Source organism: Grammomys surdaster, unplaced genomic scaffold, assembly GCF_004785775.1.
Source record: "Grammomys surdaster isolate TR1022 unplaced genomic scaffold, NIH_TR_1.0 125702, whole genome shotgun sequence".
NCBI classification, from domain to species: domain Eukaryota; kingdom Metazoa; phylum Chordata; class Mammalia; order Rodentia; family Muridae; genus Grammomys; species Grammomys surdaster.
In genome coordinates, this window is record NW_021620537.1 from 503,044 (window position 1) to 529,155 (window position 26,112).

Below are 26,112 nucleotides of genomic sequence, written 5' to 3' on the forward strand. Positions count from 1 at the left end.
AGGTGATCCACCCAGTAAAAGACTGTGCTTGTACTGGGCCACGTCCCCAGGCCAGCTTTGTCTCCGTGTACCTGTCCCCTTTAATCTCATTGTCAGAGATTATTGTTAGAGGATGATAGGCGTGTAGTTCATCTTTGTCCTTTTCGTTTAGATATTTACCTTACGTTTGTTAAATAAGTGTACCTTTCAAATAATGTTTGATTCTGCTGCTGTAAACAGGCTGACAGTGAACTTTTAAGCAGATCAAGCAGGTAAATTATATTTTCTGATATTACTAGACCATTAAAAAGACACATTTTTTTTGTTCCTTTGAAGGCAATGCCCTTATTAAATGTGGAGAAACACAGAAGCGAATTGGAACAGCTGACAGAGAGCTGATTCAAACATCAGCCTTAAATTTCCTCACTCCTTTAAGAAACTTTATAGAAGGGGATTACAAAACAATCGCAGTAAGTAGGAAAGGGTCCGTTTGTCACAGGACTTAGATCTCTGCTTTGTCTTTAGTGAATAATCTACCCTCTTAGTTATGGTAAATGTTGCAGATTTAGATGCTTAAATAGTCTAAACAGGTGCATATTCACCAGGACACAAACTAAACCTCAGGAAAAGGCTTTTAGTCACACAGTGCCAGTGTTTAGCCCTGCATTGCTGTTGATCCCATGTTTAGCCCCACACTGTTGTTGATATGCCTGCACACTGATTTTCATGCATTACCAACACTTACATCTATGAAGAAATGCCTGGAATAATTATGAAAATAAAATACCACTATAGTATGCTTGCATGTTACTTTAAACTAACTAGAAACCTAAGTATCAAAAATTGTATTTCTGTTCTATAGTTTAGCTATATATTCAAAGAAGTGTATTGTTTTTAAATGCTGTTCATTGCTGAAGCATAAACATTTATGTTGTCACTTTCTTTATAAACTTAATCTGTCAGTCCAGAAAGGTTGTCTTACTACTGACAGAGAATAGAAGCCCTTGGTGAATGTTTCTCCATAAGACTTTGTCAGTGCTGCTCATTGTTGTTTGTACAGCCCTGAATTTGCATACATACTACATATTCCATACTACAGAATATCCTAGGACACTTCAGTATGCTTACCATGCTTTACCGCTGTGAACATAAGTAGTCTGGGGCTTTACTTAAATTGAAATTACTAAAAAAAAAAAAATACTAGCTTAAGCCAAGAATATGGCTCGGTCCTAGAGTGTTAGCCTAGCATGATAAAAGCAGGTTTAGTCCCCTCCATTAAAAAAGTAATAATAATATGTCAGTAGGATGAAATCTGATACATGGAATATAAAACTGAAGAAAATGGACTCTGTTGCAGTTACTATAAAGCATTATGTAGAAACTTGAATTACTGTTAAGAACACTACACTGTTTATATACTTGTCTGTAAATTTGAAATTTCATTCGGTAATAGTTGAGTTCTATTTGCTGCTGTGACATAGTGAGAACAGCGGTCCAGTATATGGATGGTCTTACAGATTTTAGAATCCTTGGCTTTACTTTTTTCTTTTTGATTACTTATAGAAAGAAAGGAAACTGTTACAGAATAAGAGACTGGATTTGGATGCTGCAAAAACAAGACTAAAAAAGGCAAAAGCTGCAGAAACTAAAAGTTCAGTAAGTAGTGTCTGTCTATCTGTGTCCAATAGACAACCATTTCAGCTCAGTAACTTCAAAGACTGAAGCATTTTACCAATACACCATGTAAAATGCAGATCACAGAGCAGTGTGGCAAGCAGGCCACATTTCTATTATGAAACAGATTGGTCAGAACTAAATACACCCGAGCCAATACAAAATTCTCATTATCAAGAGGAACTAATCACCATCATGGAGGTGTCTCCTAAAGCTGCTTTGTGCTTTACTCTAAGTGTGCATGGCTAATATGCTTTTTTTAAAAAAAAGGGAAATAGATATATTATAGTAGGGATGGAAAAAGATTTTAATTAAGGTGAAAATGAATCAAGTTTGAAAATATTTGTCTATGGCTTAAAAAGTAAATGAATTTTCTTTCCATGTCTAACTCAAAGGAATTGTCAACAAGAGTAGTTCTAAAAAGCTTGAATAGTGCTAACATGGTCTCCCAGGTGGGTCTTTTGAAAAGGAAGAAAACCATATGGAGAAATAAGTTTGGGTATATTTCTTTAGAAAACCAGCCTCAAAATAGGTTTTTTAAAATTGTCTGATATTAAATATGATAGTTCAGTGATTTTAAATATAACTTTTATTGGTATGCTGTCTATATTTTCATTCCATCATGTACAGTACTTAAATCAGGATGTAACAGTTTGAAAAATAGTATTATAAACAAACAGGAGTTTGTTAGAGGAAGCTACCATTTTAATTTGAGCATAGGGATATGTGTTGTTACAAGTCATGATATTAGGTCTCGCCACCACAGCCACAGTCATTGCATCGTAAGCATATAGCCACAGTGCCAGGGATGTCCCACAATTTCCTTTGGAGAAAGAAAGGTTGAGAATTACTGGATAGTGAAGTTTATACTTTGTATTAGTGAGTGCTGGGCAGGGCTGGCTCTGAGAAGACAGTACTTCACTTTCATTTTCACTTCTCAGTTTATCACAGCATCATCATCACGGAGTGGTTTCCATTAAACAGACCTTCTGTAAAATTCACATTTTATAAATGAATGCAGTAGGTGCCAAGAGACCCTACATTAATTTATTGGTTTCTAGTTGTTATGATAGATAAGTTAGTATGGATTGACTTCTAAGATTCTAACTTTATAATTAGGAAAATCTTAACAAGAATCATTATTCCCTTAATAAAGGGAAAATAAATATCTGGAGTAGAAAGAACATCTGATGATTGTGGAACAAGAATAGTGTTGCCGTGTTCCAGTTGAGACGTACTTGCACTCTGATAGACTACGATACTGTATAGACTACAGTAGTGCAGCACTGCTCCTAGGAGGGGAACTAAATATAATAAACACCTTCTGGAAAACCGATTCTGGAGAGTTGTTGGCAGTTATTACAGCCATGAAAATTTGTGTTCAAAATTAAAATATGATACAGGCCGTATAACCCAGCAATTTGATTTAAGATTTCTAGAATAACTGCATTACATAAACAAAATTTATCTGTAGCCAAATAATGAAAATATTAGTCCAGACAAAAATGCTGGGTTTTTTCTCCTACTTGACTCATTCTTCTTCAGACATTGCCATGAATGTGAATTCCATCAGGCAGGAAAAGTCCTCTTAGTTGAGGACTGCATGTAGCCTTGAAGCACGCTCCATTAGATGGAATGTGTTCTGACCCCTGTCCTTCAGGAAAATGAAAATGTAGAAACCATGGGGACTTTAGGTTTGCCTTTTTTTTTTTTTCCTATATTTCTTGGGTTTTAGCTGGCATGTAAAGAGGGTATTTCTTAGCCTAGATATTGTTTAATTTCACTGCTCTTTTTTTTTTTAACATGAGTTATTTTGTCACTACCCACTATTGGACGAGTTAGGTTTGGGAGAGGGGTTCATCACTACTTTCTAAAATACTTCATTTACTGTTTTCCTGTTATTGGTCTTTAAATTCTGTTTGTATTGAATGTTAATTTTGTTAAATGTATTCTACTTTCATTAATACTGCAAAATTTCTGATACCCTCAATTCATAAATTAGCAGATTAGACTTAGCCATATCAGTAAAAACTGATTTAGCTCCATCAGTAAAAAAACAAACAAAAAAAGCGCCAAACATAATCTACCTGTCTCCAGCATTGAGTAACTTCTGTTTACTGGTTTGTGTACTGAAAAATACTAAAACATATCAGAAGTGGTCCTCAAAAACATATCCAGCATAGTGAGAATAAAAAAGTTTCACAGTGAATATGAAAAGGTAGTTGATACAGTAAGACTTCTACTGAGTGTGGTCAGCCGTAGAATACTTGCCCTGACTCCGTTCCCAGCACCACTAAATAAATAAACAGTAATGAGATAAAGAAAGCCAGACATAGGTAGACCTGTAATCCCAGCACTTCAGAGACCGCCTCAGCTGCCTTCTGAGTTTGAGGCCAGTGTAGGGTGAGTAAGAAACTTTCCAAAACAAAAACAGCAGTAAACAATCATGTCAGAGAAGCAAGGAGAAAGTTGAATTAGTACATTTAACTCATAAGGCACCTGTATTTGGTAACTTAATCATAATATTAGCTTTTAAAAAAAATTTGTTTAATGAGAAGAAAAAAATTGGTTTTAGTGGGTTTTTTTAGCATTTAAAGAAATCTATGAGAAAGTGTCCCTTCAGATAATTCCCTTAGCATAAATTCTGTCTGTGGACTGAAGTATTTCCACAGCAATCTAAATCTTTAGCCTGTAACCCCGTAGGTTAGCGCACTGACCCTCACCTATACACATCTGCATCCACAGCTTAGTAGAAATCCAGGGGTTGCTTATCTCTCATGTGTGTACGCAAGAGCTCTATGGCTGAGAAAATGGTGGCAAGGGCCAGAAGTTCACAGACTATAAATGAGCTTTAAATAGATGTGTTGATATGAAGTAGGCTTTCATAGGTGAAAATTTAATGGTGTTAATTTGTAATTTTTAAAGTGTATGTTTCCCACAAATGAGTCTGATTTGAAATTAAGTATCAACTGGTTTTTGTTTTAAAAGTTCTGAATCTCTAGACAGGCACTATTACATGAACTATGTAGAAAAACAAATATGGTTTGTTTCTTCTTAAATAAAGAACATGAGCTTTTACTACCTGTTGAGCATGTGCTTTGTTGTGCAGAAGTGACCCTTCCAGTGTGCTCATGGGTATAATCTCTTCTCTGTCTCTCACCTGTGCACTTAGCAACTAAACCCCGCCCGCCCTGAAGGAGATAACATTATGGTAAATTTCTCTTACATGCTCAACTTCCTGCATGTAAAATGGCTGAAGGTTTGTTGGCCTACTGTGTTTTCTACATCTTACATAAAATGCCTTCTCTTGCTATTAGCTGCACATTGATTAAGTCTAGGCAAAAAATGCCAGTTGGAAGAACAGTTAGCACATTATAACAGCCAAATTTATTGGCCGTGCCAAACACAGATTTTAAAACCGTGGATAATGCACTTTTTCATCTAGTAAAAGATGTTCATTTAGTGTTAGTTTAGGCTGAAATTTCATAGTCACTTTTATCGATGAAAATTAACACGATTTACCTTACTTGGAAAAATGTGAAAGTATACAAGTTGACTGGGATTTTTTTGTCTTTTGTTTTTTTGGTTTTCTTTAGTAATTTCATTACTTACTGTATTACTATTGAAGTTCAACACAGAATTATTGTTGCTGCCATTCCTGGATGACACAAATCCCAGTGGCCAGGCCTATTCCATATCCAATGCTAAGAACTCAGTTAAAATTTCAGAATGGCGATAGCCTGGAATAAGATAATGAGAATTTTTTTATAATAGTTAATGTTCATACAAATTGAGCTCAAATTGAATAAATTTTTGAGATACTGGGTTTTATTTACTTTAATGAAGTAAAATTGTGTGAATATAGACATAGTTCATTCATGTTAGCTTATAGCAATTGATAGTCCTTGGGGCTGGATATATGTCTCAGTCAGTACAGTGCTGGCCATGTAAGCATGAGAAACTGAAGTTGAATTCCCAGCACCCAGGTAAAAGCCAGGCATTGCAGTGCATATCAATAACCCTGACCCTGGAGGCAGAGGCAGAGATAGGAATATCCCTGGAGCCAGGTGCTAAAGCTCCAGCTTCAGTGACAGACCTAACCAAAGAATAAGGCCAAGAGCGTCGAGGAAGTCACGTGGAGTCAATCTCTGCCCTCTACATCTATGTTTCAACAACACACATAGACACATACTCACACGTGCACACATGCATGTGCAAATGAGTGCATACACTATATACACACACAAAAATTTGAAATTATATTCTAAATAAATTACTTACATTAAACGTGGCAAGAAATCAATAGTGTACTTAATAATTAATGGGTCATTGATTGACTCCTTTTATTCTGTTAGCATCGAGCTAAAAGCAGGAAAACAACTTGATGTTTGGATATTAACTATTGTTTCTACCTATTAATTTTTGAAGCCCTGGCAAAATTATAGCTTTCTTTAGATAGCAAGAGAATGCATTTATTTATTTCCATTGTCTTATCTGTAGGTAACTGAGAAGGGTGAGACTATTTCAGACATTTTTAATTTTATGTAAATCATAGGTTTCCTTTTGTCCATGGTAAAAAAATATCCTAAACAATTAGCAAGACTTTGCTTGATTCATTAAAAGCATTTGTTTTATAGCTTTTTATCATCTATCTATAATAAAGATATTTAACTGGCAGTCCTAGATGTATTATATTTCAAAGTGATTGTTTCTCCCAAAAAATAGTTGTATGAGTAGCATTCCGTGTCCTTGATTTATTTTTTATTTCCTAAAATTTTAGAATTTATACCTCAAAGAGAAGTTAGAAATCATATAGTTCAGACCTTTCATTTTATATGAGAGACTGTAGGTTCTCTATGATAGGTCAGATTTCTCCATTTGAGAAAGCTGTTATTCTTATTTGTAGAGTTATAGGATTTTAGGTTGGTGGTGTTGATATATATATATAAATGGCAGACCTCATAATATATTCAGCTATACTGATTGAGATTACTACTACGTTAAGTTTGTAAGGGAGAGAATATGCCATTTAAATTAAAGCACATTTTTCTATACTAAGTCATAGGAAATGTTAAATTCCAACTTTATTTCATGCTGTATATTTCTCTCTAATTTTAATGCTGGCTAGATTTGGGCAGAGGAAGTGACAAAAGTAAGTAAAACCTTAAACTCCTGGATCAGGAAACAAAAATGTAATTGTCATTCATTTAATAAACACTAGATGAGCACCAGCCTGGAGCCATTCATAAGTATGACCTGTATTACAAATCTTTTAAGAATCTGAAAATTATGGAAATTATCAAGTCTGTTTACTAATGGCAGTTCCATACAGTACTAGAATTATGCTCCAAAGATCCTGTATACACCATAGGAATTCTAGACAATAGTTAAGCAAGTGGTTGTCATACAATGCCTTGCTAGAAGACAGGTGAAATACTTGATTTACTTATTAACAGTTATTTTTTCAATGATATTTTAAATGTAAAGAACACTAAATATTGTGACCCCGTGTCTTCAGAGAACTGTGTTTAAGGAAACGAAAGGTGGTTCTCTTGAGCACCAAAATGAATGTTTCTGTCATCTTAATAGGAATAGCCATAAAATGTATAGTTTAAAGCTGTATAATACACAGCATAGCAAATATTTTATTTATAATTAACATCGTAACTACAGATACCCATCATTATACTATGTGACAGTTGGATCTTTTGATTTTCCTCTTTCCCTTTAGTGTGATACTGCTACTTGTAAAAGTGTCCTCTGCCTGCTGTCAGCTGTCCCTCTGCCTGCGTTACTGTCTTTTACTTTCTTTCGGCCAGGAAATCAAGTTATAACTCAATAATTTAAAGAAGAAAATTATAGTTTGACTGTAGATCCATTCCAAATGTTATTTGAGGTCTTAAGACATTTGTCATGAACTCCCCATTTACTCTCAGGTCTACCAAAGTCTGCATTCCAAACGAGGGTGTCAGCAATGAGGACAGGTATGAACTGTGGCCTCAGATATTTAGATAGCTTTATAAGCCTTAACTTTGATCACGTATAAAACTGCTGACTCTACAGTGTGTTTCAGGCATCGTTTCTTGAACTATTGACTGTGTGGTTTGTCAGCACATTGTGTGGAATACTTGACTTAAGGTCTCATTCTCCTCTGTGGGGTCTTAACTTACTGTGGCACGCCCTGGCTTCTCGTTGCTTTTGAACCTCTAACATGAGAAGAAGGCAGAACACAGTGAGAGAATATAAGCTGAACCATAAACTCAGTGGAGAGAGAACAATACCATGGCCAAGAGAAACTGGAGGTAGAAAGTTAACTTTGGCTTATGGTTCTAGAGGGAGAGTCTGTCCTAGCAGGGAAGGCATGACATGGTGACAGGAGCAGGAAGCCAGCTGGTCACATTTTCATCTGTCATAGGAAGCAGCGAGAGAGAACAGAAGGGTAGGATTCTAGAGCCACTAATCCTGTACCTCATTGTTAACTGGTTCATGGAGACACTTCTGTTACCAAGGATCACCGAGATAAAGAAGGCTGTAAAGGAGACTGTTTGACCTTGCTTTCTGACATCTTGGGAATGATATTGATTGACTACGTATGATTGATTATTTATAGTAGAGACTCTGTCACCTGTGGTCATTTTCAGTTGTGGGATTAAGCTCATTTCAAATAAGTTCTGAAGTTTGTTTTGTTTTGTTTTCCTCCTTTCCTACAAACTACTTCTAACCAGTTTGGAGATCTTTAATGTCAATATTTAGTATATTTAGATTTTGATGATTTTTCCATGATTTATTTTGTCCTAGTGCTAAACAGAAGTTAATAGTGCTACTTACTTCTTATTTCCAAAGTCAGTGACTTCATCTTGGTAACTTGAAACAAGCCCCAGCGAGGGTATTTATGTCATGCAAATCAGGATGTTAGAGCACTTCCTTTTTCCTTTGAAATGGGTGTACTAGCACAGCACTCAAGAACAGCTATAACTGGTAGAAAAACTTTAATCTTAATGATGCTAATGACTAAAGCCTATTGTGCATAACTTAGGGAGAAATTGTAAAAGAAAGTTAGGGTATAGGACCAAGACTGCCATGAAGGAAACCAAGAGCCCGTCCTAGTACCAAGTGTGGAGTGACTAAACACAGAGATGGGAAGGAAGCCTGTGGGTTTACTCTTTAATCCATTTGGACTTGAAGACTGTTGTTAAGTACAAAAGAAAAATACACAGTAATAATTTGGAATTTTTTAATGTAATACTGCTTATTATACTTATAAAACTATATCTTATAATCTTATGATTTTGTAAAGTACTAACTCAATCCAGCAAAATACTAGAAAAGGTACACAGATATCTTGACAGTCATAATGTCTTCAACTTAAGCTTTGGCATGAGTCAGCTGTTGGTAAAGAATTAATTGTGTCAGTTGTGTTTGGTGACACAGGTAGGTCTAGAAACTCAAAACCAGAAAAGGCACACACAAAGAGTTAGGGTATTATCAGATTCTAATTTGGAGTATATTGCGGAAATTTCTTTCTTTTTTTCATTTTGGTATATGTAAAGTGGACTGAGTCTTCTATTGAGAGCCTAACAGTATGTTCTAATTTCAGTCTGAACAGGAATTAAGAATAACTCAAAGTGAATTTGATCGTCAGGCAGAGATCACCCGACTTCTGCTAGAGGGAATCAGCAGTACACACGTGAGTGTTAAGTCATTTCCAACAGAAGACGCTGAGACAGCACTTAGCCAGCTAAGGAGGAGTTTGTGCAGTTGAAGGCGCCCTGAGATACTTAAGAGATACTGCATTTAAGGAGAGCTTCCTGTGGCGGTTAGTTATCTCTCAAGGAAAGCTGAAGATAGCTTACGAAGATCTGAAGAAACGTGTTCATTTTCTCTCAGTCTTACCAGGCATTCTGTACACTTCATAAATCCTCCTGTGGTTCCTTCTGGCTAAGCAAAGTTTGTCAACATACTGCTCACCAGTAATGCGTCCTGTAAGCCTGATAACAGTATCCCCATTAGTAAGCTTTACCGTAGGTCACTCCAGCCGATTCTCCCTCGTGACAGTGTTAGCCTCTGTTCCCCTTGAACATCTGAGAACTAACTGACTGTCACTTTTCCATTGCAGGCCCATCATCTCCGCTGTCTGAATGACTTTGTAGAAGCCCAGATGACCTACTATGCACAGTGTTACCAGTACATGTTAGACCTACAAAAACAACTGGGAAGGTAGCATCTCCCTTTTATATAGGAAAGTCATGATAAAGGGGAGGTTGGGCTCAGTGGGTAAGCACTGGGCACACAAGCATGGCGACCTGAGGGAATCAGACACAGCAGCATGGGTCTTACCCCAGCACTGCAACAGCCAGATAGGAGGCAAAGCAAGAGAATCTACTTCCCAGGCCAGCCAGCAGGGTCATGAGGGAGGGCGGCAGGAAGAGGAATCAGTGAAACAAACAAAGCATGACACGTGCTGTGCTAAAGCTCTACTCTGCACACTAACAACAACAACAAGACATCATTTGTTTAGGTCCTGATGAAAGATGTTGAGACGTTTTTATATGTGGGGCCTGGTGACATGGCTCAGTGTGTAAAGGCTCCTGCTGCCAAGCCTAATGACCTGAGTTCAATTCCCAGGACCCACATGGTGAAAGGAGAGAACTCCTGAAAGGTATCCTCTGATGTACACATGACCTCCACACACCCACCATGGCGCACGCTCGTGCACACACACACATACACACATACACACCACAGAAAATAAATGAAATTTTAAAAATTTAATATTTTTATGTATAAACCAACAGCAGGAATGAAAATTAGAAGAGTTACAGATTCTGTTAGCTTGCATACAGTTGCCTTTTTTGTTGTTCTCAGAGTTCTGAGATAACATTTTTAGCTTTTCTAGCACAAAAGGATGTTACCTGAGATGACGAGATGATTAGGAGAATAGCTTTCTAGTGCTGTATAAACAATGATATTGAGGCTTAACTTCTCTACTCCTGCTGAACACTTTTTGCTGTTTGTTGAAGAAGATAGATATGATTACATTAACACTTTATTCTTAAAGTAAGCTAATCCATATTTGTTAGTTTTAGAATAGTCTGAAGACCTCAAGCCCGTTACATAATTATTTTGAGTACGGTAATATACTTTAAAGCAAAATGGTATACAAAGCACATAGCTTAGTCATTTAACTATCAAATATTGATAGAATCCCTGCCTTAGATCGCACATATGTTCTGGACTTCCAGCAGCAAACAAGCTAGGGTATCTGCCTTGGTGCAGCTCAGATGTAAGGTGACATTTTAACAGTGTGTTTAGGAGTCAAAGAGCCATAGATAGACCAGCCCCAGAAAACAGTAGAAGGAGCGGGGTGCGGTGAGGACATCTAATTATGGCCCAGCTGATTGTGGCTGAGTTTCCTAGATGGAGTTATTTTAGTGAGAGTCATCTGGATGAAGAGCAAGGCAAGGATGGATCTTACAGGCAGACCAGGATACAGGAGAGAAGCAGCAAGTTTGGGTAATTGACAATACTTTAATTCTAGTGCGAGCAGGATTTTAGAGGATAAGGAGTTGTTGGTGCGGCTAGAGGTGTGGACAGAGTTTCAGCATGAATGGCTGTAAAAGCGAATTGTAGGAAGGAGTGAGGTATTTACAGAACCATTGAGCGAGAACAGTGACGTGATGGAAAAACAGCAGAGCACTGTCTCAAGAAATACTGTCTGAAAAGAGTCACTCCAGTGTTCATCCTGCACATTCACCCTTCAGATTTAAGCCCACACGTAAGTTAGGCAACATCACAGAGCTAATTTTAGATCTTCAAAATAAACTGGCCTATTAGTTTTCTGGTAGATCTGCCTGGTTTACATTTCTACATACTTGGTGTTTTGGTCATACTATTCGTGTCTGAAGCCAGAACAGTTTAAGTCTGAGAAACCTGAACACTTCTTCCCACTTGCCCTGAGACGCTGAGTGTTGCAGATGGGTTGTACTTGTTAGTCATTCACACTTAGGCTACACAGTCCTGGGCTCTCAGCCGTGGAAGCACAGGCACGTCGCTGTACTCTGAGAGAAGAAGTCTGCCTTACCTCTCTACCTTCAAAGGATTGTATTACTGTGACAGGAGTAGAGGAAATGTTAACCTTCTAGTTAATTCCAGATCCTTTTTCAAGAGAAGGGCAGATGTAAGGGCACATGGCTGCAAGCCTGGTACTCAGGCCCAGGCAGAATGCCAGCCTGGAGACATAATGAAACACTTTAGTTAGTTAGTTAGTTAGTTAGTTACTTACTTACTTACTTACTTACTTACTTACTTACTTACTTACTTTAGGTTTTAATATGCAGACCTTAACAAGTAACAAAGCATCCAGACCACACTAACCAACCCAAAGCTGTTCCTAGAGAGAAGAGCCATGCTGTGATAGCCTTGTTGGTAGTAGCAACTGAGTAGCATCTGTCACTTCTATAAGGGCTTAAGTTGTGCCCACTCTGCAGCCACCTCATAGGCATTTTTCATAGACTTTGCTACCTTCACCACCACAGGATGGGCACTGTTGGTTCATAGGAAGCTATACATAAGGAAACAAGTACCAGGCACAAAGTTAGTGATTTTTATTATTATTAATAATTTTTTTTTGGTAATTAAAAGGCCTTAACCTTTCAACACTTTTTAAAAAAATAAAGATATATAAGTCTGGGCTCTGTGGTGAGGGGGCAAGCTAGAGAGAATAGTAGAGTCATAATCATATCACAGATAGTTGAATCAATGAGACACAGTTGAATCAATGAGAGCAGCTGGCTAGGCAGTGGCATTGTTGTTTGTTGTGTGAGAGGCTGGCAGAGGAATTGTGACAGCAGACTGAGCAAAGCCTCCAGGTAGTTCTTTGTAAAGCACAGCCAAAGAGAAGAACGTCTGCAGGTTTGTTCCTTTAAATTCAGAGCTAACAGTGGCTTCCCAGGTTGAGGAGAAAGACAGACTAGATTGAGAGCGTGTGATTGTATTGGACAGAGGGATTACTAGTGTCATCTTCCTCAAGACACAGTTCTGTACCTAGAACAGGATCAGCCGCAGGATACAGACAGCCTGTCAACAGTAGGAGACGAGGCCGAGCACCGCTTCTCTAGCTGTTATTAGTCCTCTTCATTACAAAGGAGTCGGCTCCTGTCGGCCTGTTGCAAGGCCTTGGGGAGAATGGCTGGCGTTTTGAAGGTAAATGAGAGGCTATAAAATGGTCAACTGGAAAACAAGTGACTTTCCCAGACCTAGTGTGCAATGCCAGGCAGCACTGTAGACCAGTTTAAGGGATTCTACCCACAAATGTAAGACAAAGCAACAGCTTTTATTTTTCTTCCGACAGTCGCTACACTAGAACTGAGTCTGTGTGCTGGGGACATTTTGCCAAGTGAATGTAGTGTGTGAAAAAAGAGTATACAGACACAGAGTGGTCACCGTAACTGACCATGCACACAGCTGTGCACACGAAGGAAGACTAGTGTGGTACTGGCAGGCTGCTTAGGTGGAATTATCAGGGGAAATGTGATAAGGAAGACAGTGGAAGCCATACTTCTTCACCTTAGGTTCACTGAGATTAGTAAGATCTCGATGGGAGGGAGGGAGCTGAAGACGGACAGCAGCTGAGATCTGGTGAGAGATCAGCACAGAAGTCCATGGATATAAGGGGCTAAAGTTTGGGAACATTGTCTGTATGGCTATTAAAATCACCAAGAATTATATATAGTATCATTCCATTTAGTCAGGAATTATGTTTTAACAATGAAACATAGGTGACTAGTGTGAAAGTCTGGAGAGCTGCTTAGGGAAGGGTGGGATGGGAGGATAGGGTCCCTGCACTGTTGGCCTCTGTGGTCAGACGAAGAAGCAGGCTCGGACAGAAACAAGAGTGAGTACTACAGGGCATGTTGCTGGTGGCTGACTGGCAGCACAGTGGTCATAGGAGAATTCCACCAGGCTATGGAGATGGTTCAATGGTTAAGAGAACTTGCACTTGAGTAGACCTGGATTCAATTCCCAGCACCCATATGGTAGCTCACAACCATCTGTAACCTTGGGTCCAGGGGATGAAACAGGAATGTGTAGTACACATACATATATACAGGTAAAACATTCAGACACATAATTAAAATAAATAGAAAAAATTAAGGACAATGTTTTTTTCTGAGGCATGAATTTCATACTGCTTCACAAACGAAAGGCCGCATGTGTTTTAATGGCTAGATTGATGAGAGCATAAGTGTAGGGCAGGATACAGGACTCCATAGAAGAGCATCTGCGTAGCATGCACAGGCCACTGCCTCAGTGTGCAGGGCACCACACCAGCAGTTTTAAACACATTGGAAACTCTACACTTGGTCACTTTTGCCACTTTTGTAGGACTTTTACTTTTCCTTCAAAATTAATAGAAAATTTTCCTTGTAAAATTTGCTATATTCTCCTATTGAGTTTTATATTTCATCATAATTATCAATCATAATAAATTAAATTTAATGTTTTTTCTCTCAGTCTGTGTGTCCCATAAAGTAGTTCTGATATTGGTTCTTACAGCAGTGCTGAGCGTGTAAGATAGTGCATTCTTGTAACTTGGCTGATAGGAAAATGTAGATATATTGGTTTTATGACAAAGCTCAGGCAAATAGGAAAATGTAGATATATTGGTTTTATGACAAAGCTCGGGCAACCAAATATTTCCAAAAAAAAAAAATAATAATAAGGAAACTTCACTTTTATAATACTACTTACTTTATATAACATATATACACACACACACACACACATACACATGTATATCTACAAAAATATATATGGCATCTATATTCTTGGCAGCGCTTACAAATAAACATTCACACGTGTACACTCCAGGAGGAATGTTAGCCATAATGTTCTCTCAGTTTAAGTCTATAGAGAGACAGCTTTGAAGTAAACCTTCACGGATTCTATATTTGAGTACTGCCTAAGAGGGAAGAGAAAGACCGACCACACACTGAACTGCGACTTTCCAATGGGGAAGTTGGTAAATAGTGCCACCAAGTGGTGATAATGAGGAAGGAACCTTAATCACTTGAAAATAGATAAGTGAGTTGTTTTTTTTTTTTTCTTTTCCCCAACAGTTTTCCATCCAATTATCTTTCTAACAACAATCAGAATTCTGGGACACCTGTGCCATATGCTCTGTCAAATGCAATTGGTCCTTCTGCTCTGGCTTCAGCGGGTAGCCTGGTAGTCACCTGTCCTTCTAACCTCAATGACCTTAAAGAATCCAACAGCAACAGAAAGGCCAGGGTCCTCTATGATTATGATGCTGCAAATAGTACTGAGCTGTCACTCCTGGCAGATGAGGTGAGTGACATTTGTCCAGGAAAAAAATAGATCACAAACAGACCTAGTCTCATATTAAAGCAAAATATAAATCTCTCACTACTAACTTGGAAATAGTTTATTATGAATGTTTCATGAATTTCAGTTAATATTGACCCTTTAAATTTTTCATTTTATATAGTAGATTAATAGAAATAATGTTTTAAATGTTTACACATTTTGTTTATAGAACTGCCTCTGATAAAAACCATAATTTTTCATCTAAATGTAATTTTTCAGCTAAAAATTACATATTTTTATTAAATATTTTTATTAAATATCAAAATTAAATATTTTAAGTCTTTAAATAGTGAATAATTCAAACATTTAATACAAATCTAATATTTGTTATATGCCTATTTTTAATATAGTTAATAACTGGAAATACTATATTTTGTAGGTGATCACTGTGTTCAGTGTCGTTGGAATGGACTCCGACTGGCTAATGGGGGAGAGAGGAAACCAGAAGGGCAAGGTGCCAATCACCTACCTAGAACTTCTCAATTAAATCGGAAGACCATGAGAGGTTACCCATCAGACACCATATTTATATAATAACTCTAAAGCAGGTTTAAATGTCTTTCAATGTTAATGTCATAAGAGACTGAAAAAGAAAAATTACAAGCCATCAGAAACTGGCCATTCTGCCAATAAAACTGCATGGTTAATCCTTCATTGCAGAATCTATGTTAGCGATTTCATGACAAGAGTGTTTTCTTAATTCTCTTTCTACTGAGGTTTCACTAACAAGCAACTTCTACTTTTGAGCCCCGACTTAAAAACAAAAGGATTCTTTTCTACTGAATTTTTCATTAACGGCAAGCTTTTTCTTTTATGCAAAATAAATTTGTTGTGCATGATACCAGTGACTCATTTATTAGGTACAATAGCCAAAGAATAAAGTAAAAACTCCTTTTACCTTGCTGCCCAATAGGAATCAGATGACTTAAATGCTAGGCTTCAGTAGGGTCTCTTGGCTTTGGAGTTTTGCTTATTTGGGGTTGGGTTCTGTTTGTTTATGTTTAATACACTACTGGATAGTTTCTTGTAAACCTGAGTCTTGAAAAGTATTACCTTATTTCATAATTTTGTTAAGGTTGCAGAACACTGGGGACAAATTCATTCACTAAGATAACCTTAAAATTATTCAGTTGCCAAAATGTGATGCATAATCAGAATTCCATTAAGAACATACTACACTACAGTAAATATTTGTTGTTGAAGGACAAATGTGTGTAAAATACAGACTAGTGCAACAGCATTCCTTGTAGATAAGCGAAGTCATGCAGTGGACAGAGTCTCTCTTCAGCAGTGTCTTTGGCTATGCCGTGCACCCTCTGGAGATGACTAATGACACATTTGGAACTAGAGAATTGCTATGAGGACCGTACTGTCTATCCATCAGCAAACGTTGCTGCACATTGCCAGTTGAGGAATTCTTTGGTTAGATCTTCAGGTCTCATTCATCCGTCATTCATCCATCCATTCAAAAGACGTTTATTGAGGACTAGGAACTTTCTTGATCAACCGAGTATACTACTGTGAACAAGATGCTCCTAAAGAAGACAAAAAATAACCTCTAACAGGATTGATACTGTGATGAAAGAGATAGAAGTATTGTGTTAGGAATTACTAGCTTGGGTCTGAGAAGTCAGAAGTTGACCCAAGAAGAAGGAAAATGTTGAGTTAGGCCTAGAACCAGGAGAGCATAAATGTGTTCAGAGTAACTTAACAGTGAAGTACAAAAGTGTAGTTCGTTTACTCAGAAATTTTTGAATTGTAAACTCTGAAGTACTATTTAAATAGCACTTTAAAACATCCATTTGTGTTAAGAGCTTGGTAAACATGGAAAAGTTACTCCTTGGTCCCAGAGTTAACAACCCCTTTCTCTGCAGTAAGATCAACTCCTCTGCAGTTTTCTAGTAAGGCTCTGACTCACACTTGAGTTACATACTTAAGGAACTCCAAAAACAGCTTGAGATGCTAGTGTTCTAGAGAATCAAGTGAATGAACCGTTGTTGGGTTTTTTCCCCCCTCAGAAAGGAAATTTTACAGCCTAAAGTGCCATCTGTTATATTTATCCAAATTTAGGCTTTGAGGGACTATAAAAATTTGGGTGACTTTAAACAGCAGCTTTAGTTCAGCAAATTAAGTTTATGGGAATTAGAGCAGTGCAGGAGAAAATATAAATACGGACTGAATTGTCTGTTTGTATCATCACATATTGGGCTCTTTGGGGTTCAACTCAGATTTAGAGCTGCCATTTTTTATCAGTAAAATGGGAGTAAGTATGTCACCTAACAGGAGACTATTCCACAAGTGTTACTTTGTGTTTTGTGTTTTGGCAAAGACCTGGCACATAGTAGACACTGTGTAAGCACAGAAGCCCCTGTCAGTCCCTGACACCACACAGCATGACTGTGAGAGACTTGTCTCACATCTGTGCTGTGCTTGCTGCTGAAGTCCATCCTCCCCCGCCTTAAACCCCACCAGATCTGCTCGCTCACCCTACTCAGCGTAAGCTCTGTGGCAGGCCCTTCTGCCCTCCAGCACTTAGATACAAGAGGGTCCATGCGTAGGATTCATAGGAGCAGAGCCTCCTCGTACCTTGTCTATCATAGATCCAGCATAATCTTTAGGCATGTTCTATTGTTTAATTATTTTGTTTTAATGAGCTTTATTGTTTGGTTGGGTGTTTTGTTTAATTTTGGTTTTGACTTAAAGTTATGGATTTAGTTTTTGCTCAGGTAAAGGCCCAAGGAAATTGTTAAGCATAGAAGAAAACTCTTAGAAAGTCCATTAACTCATGGTGCAATTCAGTTATTTAAGTAAACCTGTGACCCCTGAGCATAATTCAATAGCACAGGAATGAGTGGAGGGTGCATACAGTCATGAATACAATAGACGAGATATTTATAGGCCCTCCACAGACTGAAAAAAAAGGGGATTTTAGCCACCTTTGACCTTAAAGTAATCTGACCCACAAAGTTATAGTTAAAACATTTTTTCATGGTGCTAATCAAAAAAAAAAAAAATTCACGTTGGAGGAGCTGAGGTTCCTAAAATGAGAATGTACCTCACTCTGACGGACAGGAAAGTAAGCCTGAGGCCAGCATCTCAAGGCCAGCATCCCAGTTGCTACAGCCCATCCTCCCAGTCAGGCACCTTCATAGCAGGAGCAAAAGGAAGCTGTTAGTTAGGAAGGATGGTTCTGAGGTGAAGTAGCAGGGAGGAGAGAGGATGGGACGGACTAGTTTATGCAGAGAGCTCTCACAGATGGCCTTGCTTTGTTACACACAGTCCCTACACCTGAAACTGCAGTGAACTGCCTAGCTGCACAAGCAAGAGTGGAGAGCTGTCAGGGGTAGCATGGCTGACAGGCAAATCACTCTAAGCCTTCTGCTTCCCTGTGCCCCTGTCTCATCCTAAAACGATGACGTTAGGGAAAGTGCACACCTGCCTTCCCCACTTCGTCCTAATTCAAATGTTGGCAAAGTACAAGACTTAAACAGCAGCGCCAGCACTGCTGGGAACTGTTGAAATGCTAATCGCTGGTTTCAGATATTCTACCTTATTTATACTTTTGTCTACGTGGGCCTGTGGATTGGTAGTATTAATCTCCCCTGAGACAGCTTTTTAAAGATTTTAAGACAAAAACTTAATTTACCTTTCTTTACTATGTTCTAACTATTAATTGTAATTATGTTATTTTTATAATTTATTTATTTAGTATGTAACTGTCACCTTAGAATGTAGACTTTCTAAGACAGAGACTGTAATTCTGTTAATCATAAATTACTCTTAGCACACAGCTTGGCTCTTACATATGCTCAATAAATACTTGTTGGGTAAAAGGGAAAAAATGCTAATACCTGTGTCTTCCTCCGAAAAACCTACTGAGCCAAATTCTGGAAGCAGGGCCCCACAGTTGTACAGTAAGCCATTTGCATGATCCTGCAGTAGTCAGTTGTGAGAAGCACTGCAGAGCTGACAGGGCTGGCCATTCACCCTCAGCGCCTACGATTTGACTACACTTGAACATTTCCCCTTGCCTCTGTCAGCCTCACTGCTTCTCTCACTGGCCGAGACCTTTCAGACCAGTCTAAGAAGTGGGTACAAAGGTAATGTCAGTAAGGAAAGTATTGCTTAGAATGGCAGGACCTGGGTGACACAGGTTTCTGGGAATGTGGACCCGTTGTCTAAAGCAGTGGTTCTCACCTGTGGATGACTTCCACATGTGTTGCATGACCCTTTCACAGGGCTCAACTAAGACCATCAGAAGACACATGTATTTACATTACAATTCATAACAGCGAAATTACAGTTATGAAGTAGCAATGAAAGTAATGTTATGGTTGGGGTCACCACCACATGAAGAACTGTATTAGAGGACCACGGCTCTAAAGAAAGATGAGATCTAACCACCACCCTTCCATACAGTGCCTTTGAACTGGGGTTTAGCCTCAGAACACCCTGAGAAACCAGTGAAGCAGTGTTAGACTAATGTATGCACACCTCTGTACCTCAGTCCCTAAGCTGTACTCTTACTCCTATGACAGAGTAGACTTTTTAAGAATTGTTCATGCTTTTTTATTAATACAAGTCACAATATGCTGACAAAAGGAAAGATTGTGGACAGTTCCATCGTCTGCAAAGAGCTGCGACTGAGGCGTGTGGCCTCCAGGTTCTCTGCACACTTACAGAGGTTTTTTTAACGGGATCAAATTGTACATGCTGTTTTGTAACTTTTTCACTCAACAGTACCATGCCTATCTTGCTGTGTCATATGTATTTCTACATCTTTTTTAATGGATGCATGATATTTCTTCATATGTGCCACATTTTGTTAAACTACTGTTGAATTTTTAGGTTTCCAGTTTTTCACTAATAAACTGCTTTGAAGAACACTGTGCTGCTAGCTCTTTGTGTTCCTGACTCTCCTTAAGTGCTATGTGCCGTATATGTGCTGGGGACCACAGATGAGTCCTCCCTCTACCTGCTGGTGGGCACGTTGCTCTATCCGTCTCAGTCCTTCCCTGATGACCTCAGATTTCCCTGTGGCCACTGCAGTGCAGCTGAGGAGTGGACTGGAGGTTGGTAACACTCAGCTCTGCTGGCCTTTTACAGAAGTGGGTATGAAAGGTGATTGCAGTGAATGTTGTTGGTGGAAATCAAGTTGCTTGTCAACACTCAGATCTTTCCTCAGTTACCTAGTAGCATTTTCTCTAGCTGATGAAAGAGTAATGGAGGGGTTGGTGAAATGTCTGTGCAAGCCTAAGGACCTGAGTTTGAGTCCCCATCGTCACTCAGAGCCAGACATGGTAGCAATCATCCGGAGTCCCAGTGCCTTCACAGAGACGTGGAAGGTGGAGACAGAAGATTCCCCAAAACTCATGTGCCCGTTAACCTGCCATATGCAGCAGCCAAGAAGAAAATGTAAGGTCCTCTGAGCTCCACACAGTCATTGTGACACACCTCTTTCATACTTTCTCCCATACAAGAACACACACTAATCAGTGTCGCCTGTCTTAGCAATCTCAAAGTGACAGAGCCCTCCCCTGTACACTGCTGAGCTCTAAGCCATCCCTTCACTATCTGCATGCCACCACCACCCCAGTGCCTGTTCACTACTGCCTAAGACCGGTGGAGGGCAGAGTACCAAGTGCTCTCTCACAAGCCCTGAGTACAGGAGCTCTTAAAGTTTACACATACAAACTGAATCCTCCAAGGAGGGTGCCTTCACCAGCATGGCTAGTAAAGAAAACTAACCACACATCTACAGAACACTTCCACCCCAGAGGCTCGGGGGGCATTGCAGAAGGAGGGGCAGGAAGATTATAAGAGCCAGAGGGGCGGGGAGATTGCAGTGAGACTGTGTCTCCTGGTAACATCAGACGCTGTATCGTAAAGGCTCACTAACATGACTGCCCAAACATGAGCAGAGGACACCATCAGACCTGCCAGACGGGAAAGCCCACGAGACCTCAACCCTGTAAAAGCAACTAGATAAAGCTGGCAGAGGGAGAGATGGTCCTCGGAAGGGAGCACGTTAATGGGTGGTTCTGTGCCAAATGGTCAACCCTGAAAACATACAAGTAATGTTCTATGGAGTCAACATGTTATACTTAGGAGTATGTATAGATGCGTGTGTGTGTGTGTGTGTGTGTGTGTGTGTGTGTGTGTGTGTGTGCATGCGTACCAATGCTATATACACTGCATCAATAACAATTTAAAAAAGAGAATACAAATGAAGAGTGGGGAAGGGTTTATGGGAGGTTTGGAGGAAGGAAAGGGAGAAGAGAAATGTAATTAAAATAATTACAAAAGTAAACAGCAACGAAAAAAGTAAATGTCAAAAGTGGACATGCAGGCATGTCATGGTGGTTCCCTTTGTCCCACATCCTTTGGAACGACACTGCCCTTGTCCATTTCTATCTGCATAAGGAAGTTTCTCTCGGGAGTATATTATTCTCCCCTACACTTTGGCTTTGATAAGGACCATATCACAAGATCCACGTTTTAACATATTTGGATCGTAACACTGGGAGTCATAGAGTACTGCCTTAGTACCAGGATCCACCCCAACTGCTACTGCTACAGCACAGCACTACTGCTATTCTGTCGGACAGCATAGGTTGGTGCTGAAACCACTCAGCCCAGAAATTAAGACTATAAACATTGGAATACAATGTAGACTATAGAATTAAGCAGTTTTTCAAACCCAACACAATAGTTGGGTTTGAACACAACCACCTATGTCTTAGGTGAATTATATGAGCCCAGTTCCTCTTTGCTTGTTTGTTTCACAAGTAATAACAGATTTACATGTCCTCCCTCTCTGGTGTGAAGCATGCAGTAGTTCTGAAACAACCCCCTGGCCAGCAGTGCACCATTTGAGAATTTATTAGAAATGCAAAGTCTCTGATCCCTGCTGAATCAGAAACTCCAGGAATGGAGTACAGCAGCGTGTGTTTTAACAAACCCTTAGGGAACGCGATGCATGTAGAACCTGGTGAACCACAGTTGTGCAAATTAAAAGAATTCATGCAACTTGCACATCATAGATAGTTAATAATTTCTAAATAACACTATTAGAATTCCCAAAGTAATGAAATGGACCGTTCACAAGGAAAATTCTTTATGTCCCTTTCGTAACTGTCAATTTGACAGCCAAAAGTTCCAGTTTAAGATTTCTGATGAGCATATGAAATACACAGCCCTATACTTTCACCGTAGACATAATGGCAATTCTTAAAGAAAAAAAAGTAAATAGTTGAGATGGTCTTAGTGTTCTATTGCTGTGATGAAACACCATGCCCATGGTAACTCTTAGGAAGGAAAACATTTAGTTGGGGCTGGTTTACATTCAAAAGTTTAGTCCACTCTTGTCCCGGTTAAGCATGGCAGCACACAGGCAGACACAGTGCTGGAGAGGTAGCTGAGAATTCTACATCTTGATTGGCAGGCAGCAGGAAGAGAACACTGGGCCTGGCTTGAGCATTTGAAACCTCAAAGCCCACCCCCAATAACACACTTCCTCCAACAAGGCCACACCTACTGCAACGAGGCCACACCTACTGCAACGAGGCCACACCTCCTAATCTCTGTTGAGTAGTACCACTCCCTCACCAAGTATTCAAATATATGAGCCTGCGAGGGCCAGTCCTATTCAAAACACCACAGAGATCTATATATATAAAATCATCTTACCTCCTTAAAAGAGAAATATTAGAAGAGAGTTGAGACTTTGCTCAGAAAACCGTCCAGAATTTGCTTCTACACGGGGGAAAGAGAACGGGAGAGTCTGAGCTTCAACATGCTAAATCATGGCTCGGAAACATGATCACATTAGCTTGGAATTGCTGGAAGCACACATAATTGCATGGTATGTTCTAAAGAAATCTCATTATATGTGCGTAACAGGACTAGCTGTATCCCATGAACCTTCCTGACAAATTCATTTCATAATGTAACCCTGGAAAAGTAAATAAATTTACCTTCACCAGAAGGCGTTTGGATGTAAACCAGTTACATGCAGGAGACTAAAATGAATGATCGTGAGTTTAGAACAGTTTGTCATAATCCATTCTTTTAGAGGGCATTGGACAGCAAGTCCAGCAGAAATTACATCTGTGGTTGATACAGCAAATTATTCACTTAACCTCATAGGCCCTAGGATTTCTCACTGATAACAGGAAAAGATTAAAATTCAGATTGCAAACATCTTTCTAGCTCTTGTATCCCAACATACTTGAGAAAACCCTACGTTTTTCAAGTTTTAATAAAAACTAAACTAAACCAAAATTTACTTGCCTGGACAGAATGCACAGTCCCAGTGGTGGCTGTTGAGTAGGGTTATTTTCCTTATCTGTTAAATTACAAAGCTGCTTGGTGAGAACACTGGGCCTGGTAAGTAACCAGGAGTCATTTGGAAATCCCTCTCAGCCAGGACTGACCCAGACCTCATCTCAGAGGAACTGGACAGGCGCCATGCTGACTTTGTAATGGTTCTAATGAGCCTTTATGAATGGTGGCAGTGTGCACCAGCCCGTTCTGCCCCACGTTTGGGGGCCACTTTGTCCCGACCTGAGCTGCTGCTCCGATCTGTGGGTCAGGGTCTAGCAAGAGAGAGAATGGGGATGCAAGGGCAAGAGATTCAAAGAATGGAGACAAGACAGAGAGTCTGTTCAAGTCCCGTTTATTGAAAGGAAATCATGGGTGTATATATAAGCACAAGCAGGGGAACGCAGCTGAAGACACTTTACCACGTGCGCCTTGCAGCTGGGGGCAGTAAACAACAAAACAAGATATGGGAGAAAAACATGATGTTTACCAGAGTGTGCTCAGCTGTTGTAGGCTGTTGAAAACAAGTCTCTTGTCAGGGTATATGGCCTGAGATGGCTGCAAAGATGATAGCCGCTTTCGGCTAAGAGTCAGCTCCCAACAGCAGTGGTCATCCTATGTATTCAGGGCTTTCTGTATTCCCTTTGAAAATATTGATAATACACAGCATTCCTAACATCTGACCTACTGCTAGTGAACACTGTCTCCTCTAAACCCAACAAGAAGGCATGGCTGCCCCTGCTTTACAGACAAGAGAACCACGAGCCAGTCTGTGAGAAGGCAGCAGAGCTAGGCCTTGTTTCCTGCTCAACAGCCCAGTCTCTCTCTCTCTCTCCTTCTCTCTCTCTCTCTCTCTCTCTCTCTCTCTCTCTCTCTCTCTCTCTTTACACCTATTTGCATGTGTGCACACATGAAGAAATATGCATGTCATGACACATGCATGTGGACATCAGAGAACAAGTTGTAGGAGCGAATTCTCGCCCACCAGGTGGTTCTTGAGGATGGCACCCGGGTTGTCAGGCTGGTACCAAGCATCTTTCCATCTTGCTGGCTCAAGAGCCCAGCTTTAATCAAGGTTTAACAGTGTTTTTCATATATGCACCTAAAACATGGCCAATATCTCTTTATTTTCTACACTTACGGCTTAGAAACTGTTTATGAGGCAGAAAATGTGTCGCTCTTAACTATGAACTAAGCTAAAAATACCTACATCCCACAGAGCCAACAGGGGACCTACCGGTCTCATTAACTGCCGCTTCTGGAAGAGAGATCAATGTCGGCTTAAGTCAGAGCTTCTCTTACACGCACCCCTAGAATCAGGGGGTCATGGGTTTATTCCCCTAGCATATAAGCATGACTATAAGTTCAACATTCTAGACTGACCCCTACATTCAACAAAAAGCCACAAACAACAAGACTATTACAAGCCAACACATGAATGCACTCAGACATTCTTAACAGACACCATTTTAGTCAAATCATTTCTCTTCTCCATGAGTATCCCCTTCCCCTGCTGGCCTATTCATCCACCGTCCTCCATGAAACCAACCACTGGCCCACCCATGGCCCCTTCTCACTCTGAACCTATTAAACTTGGGGATAGCTAATGTGAAACTTCATCAGACATCTGGGTCTCACTTCAGGACCACTAAATGTGTTACCGCCCATGTGTTCTCCTTAAATAAGGCCTCTCAATGGTATTGGGTCTAATCATCCCGTGCACAGCCTAACTTCGGGGTCACGTGTCTGGTCTCTCATTGTTAGAATGCTGTGACTCGGCATAGCTGTCAAGGCATGAAGAACAAAGAATCATGTCGCTGGACTTCAGAGTTCCTCCCATTAGTCCACAGGCCAGTGAATGCTTAAGGGTATGTCTAATGCTGGAATGTTCTTTCATGCTTGTAGAACATTTTGTTTAAACAAGGCTGAAGAAATAAAGCTTCCTTTCTGTCTCTCCTTTAAAACTGCTTCCCTGAGACAAAAAACAAAAACTGCTCCCAGACATCAACTGAAATGCTATATCCTTTTCCTAGCTCTCTGAGTTCTCCAGACCAATCGCTAACGAGCACCTTGATGAGCAAGCAGGAGTACACACAGTACAACATTCCCAGAAGAGGAGAAGAGTCCATTCCAACACTCAACCCAGATAGAAAAGTGTTCTCCCTACCTTTCATGAAAACACAAATCTATGTGATTTTTACTGGGATTTTGTTTGCTGGGGGAGTTCTGTTTGTTCACTGCCCTGCCCTGTTTAGTGGGATAGGAACATGTCATTCAAAAGAAAGTAGTTGTGTCCATGGCATGAACTGGGTGCCAGCCACTGCAGGAATGTTCCACACGTTATCTAACCACATCCTTGTAACAGCGTGGTGGGATAGAGACGCTTTATTTGATGACAGGAACCACAGGAAGTGTTGGAGTGTCTGTCTCTCTTCTCTACCCTTTCCCCCAAAAGCCTCCTCATCAGAAACCTTGCAGGTTTAGAGAAAGGGAATACTGACAGCGTGAACTGCAGAGCGGTGCTGGGCTGCGGGTGATTTACACCCATCCCCTTCGTTCCTGTGAGGGAGATATCTCTCTTCCTATCCCTCTTCTCTGTGTTCCCCAAAAGGAGAAGTGAAGGCCGTAACTCACACATCCCGGGAGAGCCTGGGCTCTGGCCCGAGTCTCCCCATTCCCAAGGTCTTGCTCTAGAGAGCTCCCCAGCGGACTACTGGATCAGTCTGTGAGGTTTAGAATGGACAGAGCCAG

General features: G+C 39.9%; 1 protein-coding gene across 1 annotated transcript in view; it reads left to right on the forward strand.

Annotated features, from left to right (window-relative positions):
* Sh3glb1 (SH3 domain containing GRB2 like, endophilin B1) overlaps nt 1–19,925 on the forward strand; it is a 32,853-nt gene extending 12,928 nt beyond the window's left edge. The window contains exons 4-9 of the mRNA XM_028788124.1: nt 316–449; nt 1,543–1,635; nt 9,251–9,340; nt 9,770–9,870; nt 14,772–15,000; nt 15,419–19,925. Coding sequence (XP_028643957.1) covers nt 316–449; nt 1,543–1,635; nt 9,251–9,340; nt 9,770–9,870; nt 14,772–15,000; nt 15,419–15,526 — 755 coding nt within the window. The 3' untranslated portion in view covers nt 15,527–19,925. The remainder of the gene's footprint in view (nt 1–315; nt 450–1,542; nt 1,636–9,250; nt 9,341–9,769; nt 9,871–14,771; nt 15,001–15,418) is intronic.
* Nucleotides 19,926–26,112: the final 6,187 nt, after the last annotated feature.